This window comes from Chrysemys picta, chromosome 8 (assembly GCF_011386835.1).
Source record: "Chrysemys picta bellii isolate R12L10 chromosome 8, ASM1138683v2, whole genome shotgun sequence".
In the NCBI taxonomy this organism is placed as follows: domain Eukaryota; kingdom Metazoa; phylum Chordata; order Testudines; family Emydidae; genus Chrysemys; species Chrysemys picta.
The window spans coordinates 66,111,619-66,128,511 of record NC_088798.1 but is presented as its reverse complement, the minus strand read 5'-3'; the positions used below and the strand labels follow the sequence as shown (position 1 = coordinate 66,128,511).

At 48.3% G+C, this 16,893-nt stretch overlaps 2 protein-coding genes across 18 annotated transcripts in view; both read right to left on the bottom strand.

Moving 5' to 3' along the window:
* Window positions 1-16,893, bottom strand: part of LOC101932594 (metastasis-associated protein MTA1) — a 384,146-nt gene that overhangs the window by 367,001 nt on the left and 252 nt on the right. The window lies entirely within an intron of this gene.
* Window positions 6,986-16,887, bottom strand: LOC135973242 (zinc finger and SCAN domain-containing protein 20-like). Its single transcript, XM_065555733.1, has 2 exons — window positions 8,496-16,887; window positions 6,986-7,599 (listed from the first exon to the last, which is right to left on the bottom strand). The coding sequence occupies exons 1-2, from the start codon at window positions 9,022-9,024 to the stop codon at window positions 7,169-7,171; spliced, it is 960 nt and encodes a 319-aa protein (XP_065411805.1). The 5' UTR covers window positions 9,025-16,887; the 3' UTR covers window positions 6,986-7,168.

The window sequence follows — 16,893 nt, the reverse complement described above, 5'->3', positions numbered from 1 at the left end:
CATCTCAGTGGATGTTCTACCCCTTCTCTCAAAAGGTACCCCAGCCTGTTGGAGGGAAGTATCAGTACTCAAGATAGTCTTGCCACACATGTGGTTTTTAGAGCATTTTGAAAATTGAAATAAACTCAGCATAGGCTGTATGTTGGGACCCCAACTTACACCACTAACTCCACCCTGGCCTTGATGTGGCACAGCAATATTATGGTAGGGCAATAGTACCACCACAGTGAAGTCGCAACAGGGTTTCCATTATAATGGGGTGAAAAAGATCTACAAAAATTCTGTCTTTGGGATTAGAATACCATTTTAATACTCACTGCAGTTTGTACATGGCTGGATTTTTCTATAGCAGTTTGTTTGTGGGAAAACGCATTTGAGGTTGGCGGTTTTAAAAAGAGGGTCATTCGACTGAAGTTTTTTTCTGATGTCTGTCTTTGCATTCGGACCCCTTTTTCCAGGGACCTACAGCACTTTGAAATGTGAAATTGATAAGAGTAATCTCTGTGTTTGTGTAGATTGGATAAATTATTCTAAATAATTCTAATAATACTTAGTCCTGCCATGAGTGCAGGGGACTGGACTAGATGACCTCTCAAGGTCCCCTCCAGTCCTATGATTCTATGAAAAAGGTGACATTGTTTTCTGTGTGTATTTTTCATAATACACATGAATTCTTGTTTTGACTGATTACATCATTCTGGTACCATGTTAGTGGATGTTGATGCTACACCAGTCCTTATTATAGGGTTCTCTATTATGGTTGCATTCCCTGATACTTAGCAATCCATTTTGATATGCTTACACTGATGAGAGTCACAACTACATGGCTTCTCCAATCACTCAGTCCCACTGTTCAGGACATGGACGAGGAGCTTGCAGCATAGTTACATTACCATAAAACTGCTGCTTACCAGAGTCTTTCAGCTCTACTCTAATACGTATTATTTTCCTTGACAATGCTTCTAAAGGAAAATCTGAGTATGCCTGTGGAGCACTGAAATATCATCTCAAACCAGAACTTTGCTCTCATGGCAAAGCTTCCAGGAGCCTCTGCAAATGCAACAGAGAGCTAAATATGCACAACACATTCAGAAAACTGCTAAGGGCAGGTGTAGTAGGAAGAAAGCCTGAGACATAAGCCCTTGTATCAGAGGCCTGAGGCTTGGGCTAAAGTAGTAGTCAAAGCTTTACTGATATAACGCAAAGACAAGCTGTGAGAAAGAGGCAGGACCAACTCACAGAATCTGGCAAGAATAGGGCTGATATTGTAGAAATACACATTCTTAAGAAGTGCTAGGCACAGAATACTCGCTGTCACGGAGTCCCCAGCCGATGCTCTGCTCCCCACAAAGCCAGTCAGGACTTTGGGGAGCCTCCTCTCCATTGGAGCAGACTGTCTTCAGGGCAAGAAGCTCACACGGCTTCACCTTCCTGGGTCTGACCTTGGAGCATTCAGCATATGCCCCTCCGTGAGCTTCCCACAGCGAGTCCGCCCAAGTGGGGTCCTGGGGAAGCCAGAGGGTCCTGCACGCACCCCCACTTCGCAGTCAGACGAGACTCTTAGCCAGCCAGTAAAACAGAGGTTTATTAGATAATAGGAACATGGTCTAAAACAGAGCTTGTAGGTATAGAGAACAGGACCCCTCAGCCGGGTCCATTCTGGGGCCCAGTGAGCCAGACAACTCCGTCTGCCCTCACTTTCCGTCCCCAGCCAGCTCCCAACTGAAACCCCCTCCAGCCCCTCCTTTCTGGCCTTTGTCTCTTTCCCAGGCCAGGAGGTCACCTGATTTCTTTGTTCACCTTTAGCTATTCCCTTGCAGAGAGAAGGGCCCCAGCCATTTGTTGCCAGGATACAGAGTGTCGGCCATTTATGCGCACCGGAGACTTAAGAAATGCATAGGGGAAACTGAGGCACTCACACAGTATTCAGAGAAAACATTAAGAACAGTCCCACTTCGCCACACTGGCGCAAACATATCCCGCTATCAAGTGGTACCACAGCATCCCGATAAAGGATGGTACAAAAAACATTCCCCGAGGATAACAGGAACACACTGACCCCTCCTAAAAGATAAGGTCAAGATGGGTAATAACTAGCCATGTCAGAGGCAGTGAGCTGGTCCATTGTTACGGCCATACATGTATTAGTGGCCCGGTATAGTCTGCGGGATACTAGTACTGTGCTTCGCCGACAATAAACCTGGCTGGGTGCCTTCGTACCTAACAGATCTTTGGGTCATTGGGCAGGTCTGCTGTGCCAGCTGTCTGCACAGAGCTGGGGCAGCACACAGTGAGAATACAGAGATGCAGCCAAACATCTAACCACAGCAGGACTCAAACTCACAGTACATGAGTGCTGCACAGGTTCAAATGCCACAGCTTGTCACCTCGAGCCACCAACTTACTGATTTCTGGCTGCTTGAAGAACCCTAGTCCTGCTGCACGTGCCTAAATGGCTGTATCATCAACCCCGAATCACGTTATTGATCCAATTTTTTAAATATCGCTTCCCCAAAGGGACAGTGGGGGCTGGACGGTAGCTGATACCAATCCCAAGCAGGTGATATTAGTTTGGGGAGGATCAGACCCATAGTTTGAGCCTCGCATGTGTGTAAATGTCAGAACCATAAATTTTTTTTTTTTTTTTTTTTTTTTTTTTAAGGGGACATGCATCTTGGAAGCTCCTTGCTCAAGTGATCTGAAATGTGGACCACTAACCCTACTCTGGATCGCCATGCTGCACAGCAATTTTTAAGACAATCCAGGAAGCATGTGGCTTTTTTAAGCACTTTAAAAAATAGGTTGTTAAACAATAAGCTAGTCTCAACATTAACATATATAATTAACCTGGGTAATCCCATCCATAAACACAAATTCAACTACCATCTCTTGCTGATGACCCTCAGATTTACCTCTCTACTGCAGACCAGTCTCCATCTGTCCAAAAGGAAATCTCAGCCCATTTCTCTGACATCTGCTTCTGGATGTCCAGTCATCAGCTTAAGCGCAACATTGCGAAAATAGAGCTCTTAATGGCCCCTCTCCCCAAGACCTTCCTGCTACCTTTTCTCGATCACAGTAGACACCATTACCATTCCACTTGTCTCTCGGGCAAAAAATCTGAGCATCCTCATCGACTAGGAACTTTCTGTAGGACCTCACATCAAAACTATGTCTAAGCCCTACTGATTCTTTCTGCACGACGTCTCAGACACAGCATTTCCTATCCATCCACACAGCTAAAACCCTTGTCCAGCCTCTCATCTTGCCTTTCAATTAGAGCAACATTCTTCTTTCCTTAGTTGACCAATGAAGTCTTGGCTTGCTTGTATCCATTCAGAATACTGCTGCAAAGATCATTTTCAAAGCCCATCACTTTGACCATGTCCTCCCACCCCCTTGAATCCCTTGACTCCTGCCTTAGATCAGCCTCTATTGCCCACTCGTTAAATTTTCAAACAACCACCTTCATACTTTCTCTTATGCTGTCCCCCATGCCTGAGAGAAGCTGCCCATAACTCATCCTCCTTCAAATCCCTCTTCAGAACACTTTAGCATGATGCCCAGGGCTGTCCTTAAACATACACAGCATACGCAGCTGCGTAGGGCACCATGAAATTTGGGGCACCAAATTGCCCAAATTTCATGGTGCCCTAGCCTAGGCAACTGCGTGCTGCATATGCGGCAGCACCAGCCCTGGCGACCAGCCCTATCCCTCAGCCGGCCCCCCTTGCAAGGGGCAGGGCCGTCCCTGGCGGGGTGGGGCCCCGGACAACTCCCTCCACCCTGCCTCTTACCCTTCCCCCCTGCTCCGCCCCGGCCCACTCCTATTCCACCTCTTCCCCCAGCGACCCCGCACTCACCGGCAGCAGCAGGAAGCGAAGCAACCCGTCCCCAGCCCGCTCTACTCTGCCAGCTCCCAGCCACGGCGCTCCACTTCCCGCAGCCTGTGAGTGCGGGGAAAGGATTGTCCCCCACACTCACTGGCGGCGGGAAGCACAGAGATGCAGCCCCAGCCCACTCCGCTTCCCTTGCCCCGGCCCCAGCCATGTCGCTCGGGTTGGGGAAAGGACCGCCCCCAGCTCTCACCAGCGGCGGGAAGCGGAGCGCTGTGGCTGGGAGCTGGCGGAGTAGAGCAGGCTGGGACCGGGCTGCTCTGCTTCCTGCCACTGCCAGTGAGTGTGTGTGTGGGGTCCTTTCCCCCAAGCCACCTCCCCCGAGTGACACGGCTGGGGCTGGGACGAGGGAAGCGGAGCGTGCTGCTCCTGGCCCCCTGCTAATCTCCTGGGCCACTCTGGGACTGTGGGCCCCCCACAGCTCTTGCCTCCCAGATCCTGGGGGGAGGAGGCGGCCTGGGGCCCCACACAGCACCCCCTCAGGGGGGCTGCCTAGGGCACCCAACTGGCTAGGGATGGCCCTGGTGATACCTAGAAAAACATTGACAATGGTTAGGCTCCTGGTGTGCTGAGACCATAGCCTCCCTTGCTGACCATATTGTCTCATTGTTCCTTGTATTTTTCATGTTGATCTGTATTTATCTCTTGTCTTATACTTAGACTGTAAGCTCTTTGGGTCAGGGATTGCTTTCTTGTTCTGCGTCTGTACAGCGCCTAGCATCATGGAATCCTGATCCAAGACTAGGGCTCCTAGGCACTACGGTAATACAAATAACTATAGCTGTGCTATCACCCTATTATAATGCATGCTTCTCTCCCCATTTTTGCACCAAAGGAGCTGAAATAAGCCAGTCTTGGTTTGTCCCACAACAGTTGCACTGACCTTTAATGCCTCAAGAAGGAACAGACGGACCAATGTCTTTATCCCGCCAAACACCTCGAGAAAAGGCTGCACAATTAATATCATTCCCAGTCAAATATATGGCACAAAGACGTAAAAAACTTTGGACTTGCTGATCTGAAACAGACATCTATCCTGCAAGCAAAAAGCATTTAAAGCCTGGAATTCTGACTGGCAACAACTGGGTAAGAGAGAGAATGAGCAGCCAAGCTGGTCACCGCACAGCTACCATGGCATGGCTCTGATCTAGATAAGACACTCAAAAGTGTGGAATGAGCTGTTATGAGTTTGCTAGGTAGTTTTTCAAAGAAAGGCTGAAATAGTTGCGTGAGATGGAGATCCTGACTCACTGCTTCCAACTCATGAACAGCAGAGGAAGTGGTTACTCGTACCTTCATTTCTAAACACTGGTATCCATAGGACTTGGCTACACTTGCAGATGTACAGCGCTGTGAGTTACAGCTGAGTAGGCCACACTGACAGCTGCCCAGCACATTGTCTGGCCACTGACTTCGTACAGCTGAGTAGGCCACACTGACAGCTGCCCAGCACATTGTCGTGGCCACATTTGCAGCATTTGCTGCACCATTGGGAGTGGTGCATTATGGCCAGCTATCCCACAGAGCACCTCTTTCCATTCTGGCGCCGTGGGTTGTGGGAAGGGGGCGTGGGTGCGGGGCATTCTGGGTCCTGTCCCAACGCCCTGTGATGCATCGCTTCACATTCCAGAAATCCCTTTGTTTCCGTCCACCTTTGGCGCCATCTTTCAATGGTTTCTATGCAGCGCAATCTGTTGTCTGCGTGAAATGGAGCCCAAACTGCTGAGGCATATGCTGACTTATCTCGCCAGCACATCACGTTTGGCTGTCGAACTATTCCTTAAGATCCAAAGTGACAGTGAGAGTGAGGAGTCCGACGATGCTATTGAGCAGCGTAACGCGTACGCCGTGAAATTGCTTGTGGCATTCACGGACATGCTCAGCACCGTGGAACGCCACTTTTGGGCTCGGGAAACAAGCACCGAGTGGTGGGATCACATCGTCATGGAAGTCTGGGATGACGAGCAGCGGCTGCAGAACTTTTGAATGAGAAAAGCCACTTTCATGGGACTGTGGGAGGAGCTCGCCCCCACCCTGCGGCGCAAGGACACAAGATTGAGAGCTGCCTTGACAGTGGAGAAGTGGGTGGCTATTGCAATCTGGAAGCTGGCAACTCCAGACCACTACGGATGGGTTGCTAACCAGTTTGGAGTGGGAAAGTCGACAGTTGGAATCGTGTTGATGCCTGTTTGCAGGGCCATTAATCGCATTCTGCTCAGAAGAACCGTAACTCTGGGTAACGTGCAGGACATTGTGGATGGCTTTGCACAAATGGGTCTCCCTAACTGCGGAGGGGTAATAGATGGCACGCATATTCCAATTCTGGCACCAGCTCACCTAGCCTCCAAGTATATTAATTGGAAGGGGTATTTCTCTATGGTTCTCCAAGTACTTGTGAATCACCGTGGGCGTTTCATTGACATTAAAGCATTCTGGCCCAGAAAGGTGCATGACGCACGCATCTTTCAGAACACTTGGCTGTTCAGGAAGATGCAGGCCGGGACTTCTTTCCCCAGAGCGGAAGATCATGGTAGGGGAAGTCAAAATGCCCATTGTGATCCTTGGCGATCCAGCTTACCCGTTAATGCCGTGGCTCGTGAAACCCTACACAGGGAGCCTTGACAGCAGCAAGGAACGGTTCAACTACAAGCTGAGCCGGTGCCGAATGACCGTGGAGTGTGCCTTTGGCCGTTTAAAGGGCCGCTGGCGATCTCTGTATGGGAAGCTGGACTTGGCCAAAAACAGCATCCCCGCGGTTATATCCGCATGCTGTGCCCTCCATAATATTTGTGAAGGGAAGGGTGAAAGTTTCACTCAGACATGGACCTCCAAGGTTGAACACCTGGAGGCTGAATTTGCACAGCCAGAGAGCAAGGCTATTACAGGGACCCAGCCCGGGGCTGCAAGGATTAGGGATGCCTTGAGGGAGCAATTTGAGGCTGAAAACCAGCAGTGATATCTGGTGCTCTGCACGGGAGTGAAGTGCAGTAGTTCCAATCTTTAGGAATCAGTGTTTGCTAAGCAGACTTGCAGTGCCTGTTTATTTCCTGGGCTAAGGAGTCTTTTACTGTATGCAATAATAAAGAATGTTTTCAAAGCCAAAAAATCTATTTATTGAAAAGAAAAAAAAATTATTTATTGAAATGAAACAAGGGGGTGGAGTGGGGAAGGGTACAATCACAGATTTGCTTATGTCTTGTCTGGTGTGCTGTGCAGGATAGCTATACTGCATGGTGATGGGGGTTGAGTGCAGAGGGTAAGGGTCATGGTTTTCAGGGATGGGTGGTGAAGATACTGGTGTTGGAGGCAGCTGGTGGAGTGAAGAATATGGAAGTTGGGGAAAGTGGGTTGGAGGTGACAGTGGGGCACAACAGAAAGAGTTTTGGGACAAGGGCTGTAGGGGGGGGGTGGCGGCGTTTGCGGTACTGCTCCTTCTGCATGGCTACGAGCTCCTGGATAGCGTCTGCTTGGTGCTCCAGGATGCTTATGAGCCGATCCGTGCTTTGCTGCCGGTGCTCTGCGTTTTCCTGGCGGATCCTGCTTTCTCTCTCCCTCCAGTTCTGTGCTTTCTCATTCTCTTTAATAGATTGCTGCATCACTTCTTGCAGCATGTCTTCTTTGCTTTTTCGCAGTCTCTTCCTGAGTCTTTGCAGTCTCTGAGCAGGCGATAAGAGGGACTGCTGAGGTCTCAAGGTTGATGCAGCTGTATAGGCAATATGCAACATTTAACCGAGGCAGCATTGTTTATACCAGACAGAGTAATGATTCCCCCCGCACTTAAGGAGTAAAAAACACACAGGGTATACACAATAGCATAATTTTCCCGTCCGAAACAGAGCGCACACATCCCACGGGAGCCTCAAAATGGTGAAAAGAAGAACAGGAGTACTTGTGGCACCTTAGAGACTAACAAATTTATTAGAGCATAAGCTTTCATGGACTACAGCCCACTTCTTCGGATGCATCCGAAGAAGTGGGCTGTAGTCCACGAAAGCTTATGCTCTAATAAATTTGTTAGTCTCTAAGGTGCCACAAGTACTCCTGTTCTTCTTTTTGCGGATACAGACTAACACGGCTGTTACTCTGAAACTTGTCAAAATGGTGAGTAAGGAGGACTGATTGTTTCAGGGCTGCACTGACCTCTGGGTTTCTGTGCCTTGGGGTGAGCCCACAGCTGCAGGGTGCACCTATATTGAACACTGTCCCAACATTTTCCATAGGAGTTCATCCTGGACGATATCTCGCTGCTGAGGGTGAACTGGGAAGCAAGGGAGGGTCTTCTACTGCAATGCGGCTTCCGCCCTGGCCCATATGCAGCTTGCCTGTGTGCAGCAATGGTCCCCCCGCCCCTCGCAGCACAGTGGCGCAGACACGTTAGCCTGGATGGGACAAGGACCACGGTGGCTCTCCCGATAAACCTGCGCAAGCGCATTGCACACGTTCTGGATGAGACATTCGCGGAGATTACTGAGGCCGATTACCGCGATGTGATAAACCACATCAATGCACTATTCCGCATCTAAGCAAGCATGCCTAACCCTCCTCTCCCAAAGAGCCCGCACCGAAAAAATTCCTTCCCGAAAAAAAACAACCGCTTACCGGGAACCTGCTCTTCTGTTTGCCCTCCACCAAGTACCGGCCGCTGCGACTGGCTACCTTCCTCCTGGCTCGAGAAGAGCTCCTGGCTGCATGGCTCCAGGGATTCCGGGGTGTCTCCATCTGGCCCACCACTCTCACTCCCGTTTTCCTCCTCCTCGCCCCCCCCCCCCCCCCCCCCCCCCGGCTCTGAAGTGTCCATGGTGGTGCTCGGAGTGGAGGTGGGGTTAACCCCAAGTATCGCATCCAGCTCTTTGTAGAATCGGCAGATCGCGGGGGGAGCACCCGAGCGGCCGTTTGCGTCGCAGGCTTTACGGTAGGCACGCCGCAGCTCCTTCACTTTAATCCTGCACTGCAGGGCATCCCGGTCATGGCCCCTTTCCATCATGTCCTTTGATACCTTCCCGAAGGTATCGTAATTCCTACGGCTGGAGCGCAGCTGGGATTGTACAGCTTCCTCCCCCCAAACACTGATGAGGTCCAGCAACTCGCCAGTGCTCCATGCTGGGGCTCGCTTGGCGCATGGAGGCATGGTCACCTGGAAAGATTTGCTGATAGCGCTCCAAGCCACGCCGGGCTGAGCAAACAGGAAGGGGATTTTTAAAATTCCCGGGGAATGTAAAGGGTGGGTCTCACGGTTGGTTATCTGAGGCCAGCGCAGTAGAGTTTGAACTGATGACCAGAGTGGCTAGAACAAGCATTGTGGGATACTGCCGAATACTTCTGGAGGCCAGTCACAGCGCATTGGGCGGCCACACTGGCGCCGCAGCGGCAGCGCAATACACGCTATTCCTCTCGGGGACATCGAGTACATGCAGCGCTGCAACCACGGAGATACAGCGCTGCAAATGCCTTGCCAGTGTGGACAGGGAGTGAGTTACAGTGCTGCAACTCACAAGTGTAGCCAAATATAAGGCACACTTGCAGCCCTTAACAGCCACTGTTTCCCACTGGTTTATCTGTGCAGATGGATGCACTCATCCCAAGAAGGGGATCTATGCAACACTCAAAGATGGACCAAGTAGTTTCCAAAGTCTCCCAGCAACTAGTGTCACTTGTTTATTTACCTATCAGCCAATTCTCTAGATGACTACCCAATTTTCAATAAACAAGCTAGCAACTAGTGAGGTTCCATTCTCTCATGGTGAAACTGGCTCCATGCCCTGCGAGTCTCCACATAATTACTGTACATTACTGTAATTCAATTAAACCTCACTACAAGAGGAGCTTCATGTTATCACTTTCAATTAGATTTAAGCCACTTATTGTCTGCATTAAGATCCATTTGGACTACAAATCCCACACCACTGCTTGAGAAATGGAATTTATCAGCCAAATGACAACAGCAATGCATGCTATACTGAAAGCCGGAGAAGACAGTAAAGACTGGATAACAATTGCAGTAGCTTTCAGGGAGGGAGAAAACGTGGGCAAGTAAACTAACACCTACCCTATCCAAGCTTGCTTCTCCCCCAATGCTCAAATTCTCCTCCAATTCTCCACTCCTTTTTCTTCTGATCCCAGCTTCATAAAAAAAAATGGAAGATTTGCTAGAGTCCCAGAGGAATTCCTCAGTCCAGGATTTTCACTAAAGCTAAGAGAAAGACTGAGGATAACAGCAGGCCTGGCAATGCAGCATAATTTGGCAGATGGTCATTAATTCCATAGGAACTACCCTCCCAAAAAGGTCAGTCATAAGAGTGGCAGAATTTGGCCCATGATGCAAATAAGCAGACTAACAGGCCAACTTCCCATGCAAAGGCAAACTATGAGATGCATTTAGAAAATACAGATCAGGGTTTACAGAGGAACATAATCAAAATGGCACTCTGAAAAGTTTTCAGCATTTGCTTCTTATTCATTTGTTGGGCTACAGTTCCTCTTCAAGCACAGACTATATGTGGAGTGACTAGGTTGAGAAGCTACATATTTTCCCTTTGATCTTTCTTCCTAACCGTCAAGTTTTTGCTTTCCTTCACCCCAGTCACCCATGATCAGCTGAAGGCTGGTCTTCGGCTTAAGGCACTGGGCTAACTCAGTTCTATTCCCACCTTCACCAAAAGCTTCTTGGATGACCTTGAGCAAGTCACTTCTCCTTTCTGTCCCTCAGATCTTTATCTGCAAAATGGAGATAATATTTCACTGCCTCTTGTGTGTGTTGAAGGAAAGTTAACATTGAAGTGCTCAGACACTACACTGATGAACATAGAAATCTCAACTTATTTATAACGTGGACTTCTTCTGAGCTCTATTCAGTTTGGTTCCTTGGTTTCTCCCAATCATGTATGAGGAAACACACTTGCCCCAATAAGATGTATGTTGTGAGACCTAAGTTTGAGTGCTTTCAAGCATCCTAGAAACAGATCAATAGCCTAATGCAAACCTTGTCATGGATGAAAGCATTAATCCATCCACATTTTTTATTCTGGAGATCACTTAGCAAGACAGTCTCTTACAGTCTTGAGACCACCTCCTTCACTTACCCAACCATCCCCCTCAATATCCCAGTGTTAGGGCCTCAAAATGTTCTCTCAGAATGGGAGGTTGTCACATTCACCATTGTAGAATAGCCAACTTACACAGCACCTTCAAAGCAGTTTGCAAACTGTAACCAATTATTCTCCATTTTTCAGATTGGGGAAACTGAGGCAGGAGCAGTTAACTAAAATCATACAAGTCAGTGGCAAACTCGGAATTAAAAGTCTTCAGACAACTTGACCACGCTGCCTCTTGAACCAGCACCATAATTCGAGAAACATACAACTCTAGTTTCTTTTCTTAAAATCATTTTTTAAAAGTTTTAGAGGAAATGTTATGCAATATATCCTTCCTCTAAGAACAGCAGTTCATTGCACAAAAGTGAGACTACTGGGAAGAAACAGGTAGACAGCTTCTGTCTTCTGAAATATACTTGTCAGACTCTTTGTTGATAAGGTAACACCAGTGATGTGATTGCAATGACTGAAACAAGGAACTTGATTTTCTGAGAAGCTGATTACCCACAACTCCAATTTAAGGCAATGGGCGCTGCACATACTCAGTTCCTCTAAAATCAGACCCAAGAAACCTATTATATACATAAAGGAAAGCTGTGCCTGTCACTATCAGATGGGTGGGAAGCCAGAGGGCTAAAATCCAGAAAGGCTACGTAGTTTTAACATAACTGCAGCATATGGTTTTGATGGAGTGGTATCAACAGCCTGCTCTGCATGACTGAGGTATTATGGTCGCTAATACCACAGAAGTACTTTTATACATACAGCAACAACTGTCCACAAAGTACTTTAAAAAAAAAAAAAAGCTGACATCAACAGAAGAATAAGCACATCAAATCATTATTACACAAAGAAGCTGATCTTTCTTTCAGAGAGAAACCACAATCCCTTCTACCTAATGCACAAAAAATCAAGCACAGGAAACGAAGATTTAACTGAGCAATGTGTCACTGAAGAAAACTATGGTTCTTTGCCACTATTTTTCACAAACTAAATGTGGCCTCTGACAACATTTCTACCCCTAAAGCAACTAGATACTTAGTACTTCAACTTTTACTAAATCCACATGAACTGGCTGGACTTCCAGTAAATCAAAACTAGAAGGAGATCTTCCTCTCATCCTTGTGATATTGCATATATTATCCACCACAAAGTCTGCTAATCAGCCATCAACTGGACAAAAGGAGCAAAGCATTCCAGTCAATCAACTCTCCATCTACCAGTCCACCCACAACACTCAAGGCTTCATACCGGCTACACAGGGCAATTCACTGAATGAAACCATTGCCTTTTATTTCCTTTACTGGCAAGCTCTTGTCCACAAGAGCATTCCACAATATGGGTGGGTGGGTGGGTGTGTAACTCCAGGCACTTAGCCCCAATTACTTATTCCAATAAGCAAGCACTTGCTGCTCCAATCACTGCTCCCCTCTATCACTGTATGCCAAAAGGGTAGGAATGTCTCTGAAATCGAAACAAATGTCTCTAGAGATTTCTCATGCTACACTAACCTAACTTTTAAAAAGGGAAGGAAATGCTCCCTCCCAGAGCATGATCCTCCTGCATATTCCACCCCTCCTCTGACTTTTTGCTGAGTTCAAAGCACCGGTGTTTGAAGAGTCTTAAAAGTCAACAGGCATATAGAAGAAAAATTGCAGCCAATGAAAATCCCAAGGAAAATACCTGACCACACACCAAGCCCATTTTCCTCTCCACTCTCCTCCATGTTTTCACAGATGTCTGCTTGAAGAGGGAGCTCTCATTCTCATATCGAGTATACTGTGTCTTCTAATGTCAACTTTTTATTTGATTATAGCATGTCTCAAGGACATTCCTGCATCCCAGGAGGTGATACTTGCAATATTCGTGGTCAAAAGTTCCAAAGATGAGTACCTAAAGTTAAATATAGTCTTAGGAAAGTAACTTTAGCGCTCCTTTTTTAAATATCTTGACCTCTCCAATCACAGACACCTTCCTGTTCTTAGGTAACACCTGCACCACATATAATGAAATGCAAAACAGTAGTCTGATGTAATGTTAGCAGGTAGAGTTAAAACAGCCAGGAAAGGCTAATAAAGGTTCACTGAGCAACTTAACACAGCAGCATTTTATATTTCTGGTTAACTGCATATTATTGTTTGTCTAAAATGTGCAGCATAAGATACGGATGCACTGACACCAAACTAATATTTCTGTAGGAACCTCAACTTTTCAATTTTCTGACTTAGTTTTGGCTGTGCACTCAGTGTTTTATTAGTCTACTGCATTTTGCAGGCCTGCCAAGTGTCATGCGTCTCACACAATACTCACACCTGCAGGCTGACACGCATTGCCATGGCCCAGACTGAATATTCTGCATCCAGCTGGGCTGCAGGAACATCCGGCAATTGTGGTTCGGTCACCAGAGGCCGCTGTGGCACCTGGGGGGAGCATGCAGCCAAGCGGCTTCTGTCTGCTGCTCCCCCTGCTGGACCTGGAAACAGCAACCAGGAGGAGCAGGCAGTGACAGCTACCACAGGAAGGAGGCAGCAGGGACAGGTGTGGAGGGAGGGAGAGGGGGGAACCAGATTCCCACACCCAGCATCAACCACCAAACAGGTCTCAGTTGCCCCCAGTCCTTAGATACCCACTAGGTTTCACAACGTGCCCTATGGCTTCTATCCCCAGACACTCACAAATCCAGTTTCCTTCCCAGCTATCCCCAGACACTCCCACAATGCAGGTTCCCTCAAACCCCAGTTCCACACACACAAATTCAAGTTTCCTTATGCCCAGCTTTCTGCAGCCACCTCCATCAGTCCCCCAGGCATCACCAACCTCCACCCAGCCAAATTTAGCCTTCATCCCAGCCCTCACTTTGTATTTTATTTGTTTGGGTTTTTTATAAATAAAAATTGTCTCTAGTGATGTTAACCACCAACTAATCCCAGTCACCATTTGAAATACACACCTCCTTGAGGTAATTAGGGTGTGTGATAGAGTGGAATATCTTTTTATTGCTGCTTTTATTTTTTTAGAAGGCTGGGTTATAAAAGCAGAATAACCATGTACATAAATAGATTGGATGTTTGCTGCAAGAGAAAAAACTTTTCAGAGTTTAATTTGCAGAATGTAACCAGAATTGTGGAGGTCTCTTATAATTGTGGGAACTACAATTTCTCCCAGTTCCCCACAATCTCCTCCAGTTCCTGATGTTAAAGTAGGGATTTGAAGGGTTTTGTTCTGTGTGGTTAACTGAAATAGTGATGATCACCCTCATGCAAACTAGAAACCTGACAACACACTTTAAAGTCACAAAAGGTACAGAGCTTGTTGGGGTGTCTGCTAAAATGTTAGATTACTGGGCACATTTGGTGATTTCACTCCTATATTTATTTATTTTCCTCTAAACCAAGCAAAGACGGTAGCACTTCAAGAACTCTTGTCGCTGTCACCTGCCAAACCTCAGTAGTTTTTGGTGTGACCCCTGCAAAAAAAAAAAAAAAAAAAAAAGGGGGGGGGGGGGGAGGAGAATATTTTTTCCTACAAACTAGAAGACAAATAAAGGGATCTTGCTCAAACATTCAAATATACTCACCTTTGGGCAGATACCAAGCATGGAAATATCAGCCCGGAAAGTTTGGAGAGTTGTGAGCAAGTGAAAAGAGGCTATTAGAATGGAAATGCACTTTCAGCCTGACTACCAGAAGCCTAGACATCTGCTAGAATATATTCATACAAAACTGTTACAAGATACTGATGAAAAACTTGTGCATTTCTCAACTAGTGTGGCAGACTCATTTCAGGAAGGGGGTATACAAGAAGCAAAAGAAGGGGTCAGAGTTAATAGGGAAAGCTGCCAATCTCCCTCACACACACTGCAAACGTTCTGCCCCTCTTCAAGTGAAGCAGCAGGCCGTTACTTGAAAGCTCACCATTGCTCACAATTTGGCCCCTAGTGAAAGTGGCCATGAGAGCATCTCACATGTACAGGGCAGCAGCCCGCCAACCCAATCTTCTCTACTCAATTTAAGGGAATACTAATGGGTGCCCCTCAACCATGTAGCCTTTGAGCGAGTACAGAGTCTGCAACACACATGTAAGACAAAGGAAGGATACACAGAAGAGACAAGACAAGTAGGGGAAAGAACCAGAATGGTCCAAAAATGGACAGAAAAGAGAGCAGTAATTATCTGCTAATCTACCCCAAGGTGGGGGAATGCCAAATGAAGTTGGGACACCCGTTTACTCTGCACACGGAGCCAGAGTTCTTTTTACTGAGTGAACAGCAATAAAAATGAAAAGCAGGCAATCACCCCAGGGAATGGAGAGGATCTCGAAACTAGGGAATTGTGCTGTCCAGCAGGGCTGGGGAGTTCAACCTCCAGATTCTATGCCCCTCATTTCCTGGAGTCCCTTAATCTTGTAGTTTGTCCTATTCTCATTGACCGTAGAAGGCTGGGGTTGAACACACTCAGACATCTCAAGGGTACTGGGGTAAGAGAGCATAGACATTGACATGAGTCTGGGGAGCACAGCTCAGCAGTGGGCATTCTCCAGTGACTCCCCTCCCAGTGCTGCTGCCTGGCACAGTTCCCTGAATGCCTAGTTCACAGCCTTCCATCCATCAACTTGTCTGCCCATTGTACACATCCAGTTTGTGTCAATTTTATCATAAAAAGCCAGGCTGAGGATTTGTCTCTAGCAACAAGAAAACATGACGATATGAATTTAGAAAGTTTACTTTTATGTTTTTCCTTCTGTTATGATCATAAAAACCCTGACAACAGAAGTTTATCCGGGCTGGGGGAGCATGAAGGAGATGTCAGGGCTAAACAATGGGACCAGTGAGACAATGTAAGTAAGGTGCACTGCTGCCCAGCTAAGCTCCCACCCGCACCCTTTCTCCATCATCCCACCCACCTCAAAGCCCCACTTCACACAGTTTAAGCTGTTCTCATGCTCCATCCCAGTTCACTTTTGAACAACCAATACCCAGACGAGTAAATAAGTAGTAACAAGGGAAGATGCTGGTAAGTACTATTAAAAATTGAGGAATTTGCAAACAGAAGCTTAATCAACAGATGCAGTCCCCAAAGCCAGGATGTCACCAGCTAAACCAAGCCTCCCCTGCCCGTTTATGTCAATTCATGTGCCTTATCACCTAACCAACAAGAAATGCCCTTTCCAGTCCACCCATAAGGCACTCACCCAGTCCCTCCAGACACACAACCCTAACCCTACGCCCCTCCTCCCCCACACACTCCCTCCAGGTACAGACCTCACAGGTACACGTCTAGGGAACACAGCTGGGGCTCAGGCAACCATCTGGGTACAGAGGTGGGGCAGGACATGTGCATGGGGGCGGACATACCCGAGACAAGCCCTAGGGCTGAGGGGTCTGTGAGGGAACAAGCCAGGCTGCGGAGGAGGAGGGGGGCACTGCCTGCCCTGAGGAGCGGTCCCCACCTCAGTGCTGGCTAACGGAACGCCCGGGCCTGAATCCGAGCCCTGAGCTTGGCCCCACCCCCTGAACATAGCCAGGCTCTCCCCACCTAGCAGGGGGTGTGGGGTAGGTCCCCCCATACGACGGGACACCCTCCCGTAGCAGGGCAGCCAGGACAATCGCTGGGGGCCCCTCAGGCGCACGCCCGGGGCTCTCACGGGGGGCCTGCAGCCCCCACCCGACCCAGAACAGGTAGGGAAGGGGGCTCCGCGGGGAGGAAGAACCGGGGGCAGGGGGTTGCGAGGGGCTGCCCCTCTTTGCCCGGCGTGGGCGGGAAGCCCGCAGGCTCGGCCCGGCCTGGGGGCGGGGACGGGACCCGGACCGCCAAGGGGGTGGCATGCAGCCCGCCGCAAGCCGGGGGCTGCCCCAGTGCAGGCCTAACCCGGGAGGGTTGGGGGCGGCGGCTCGGCCCGGGGCTAAC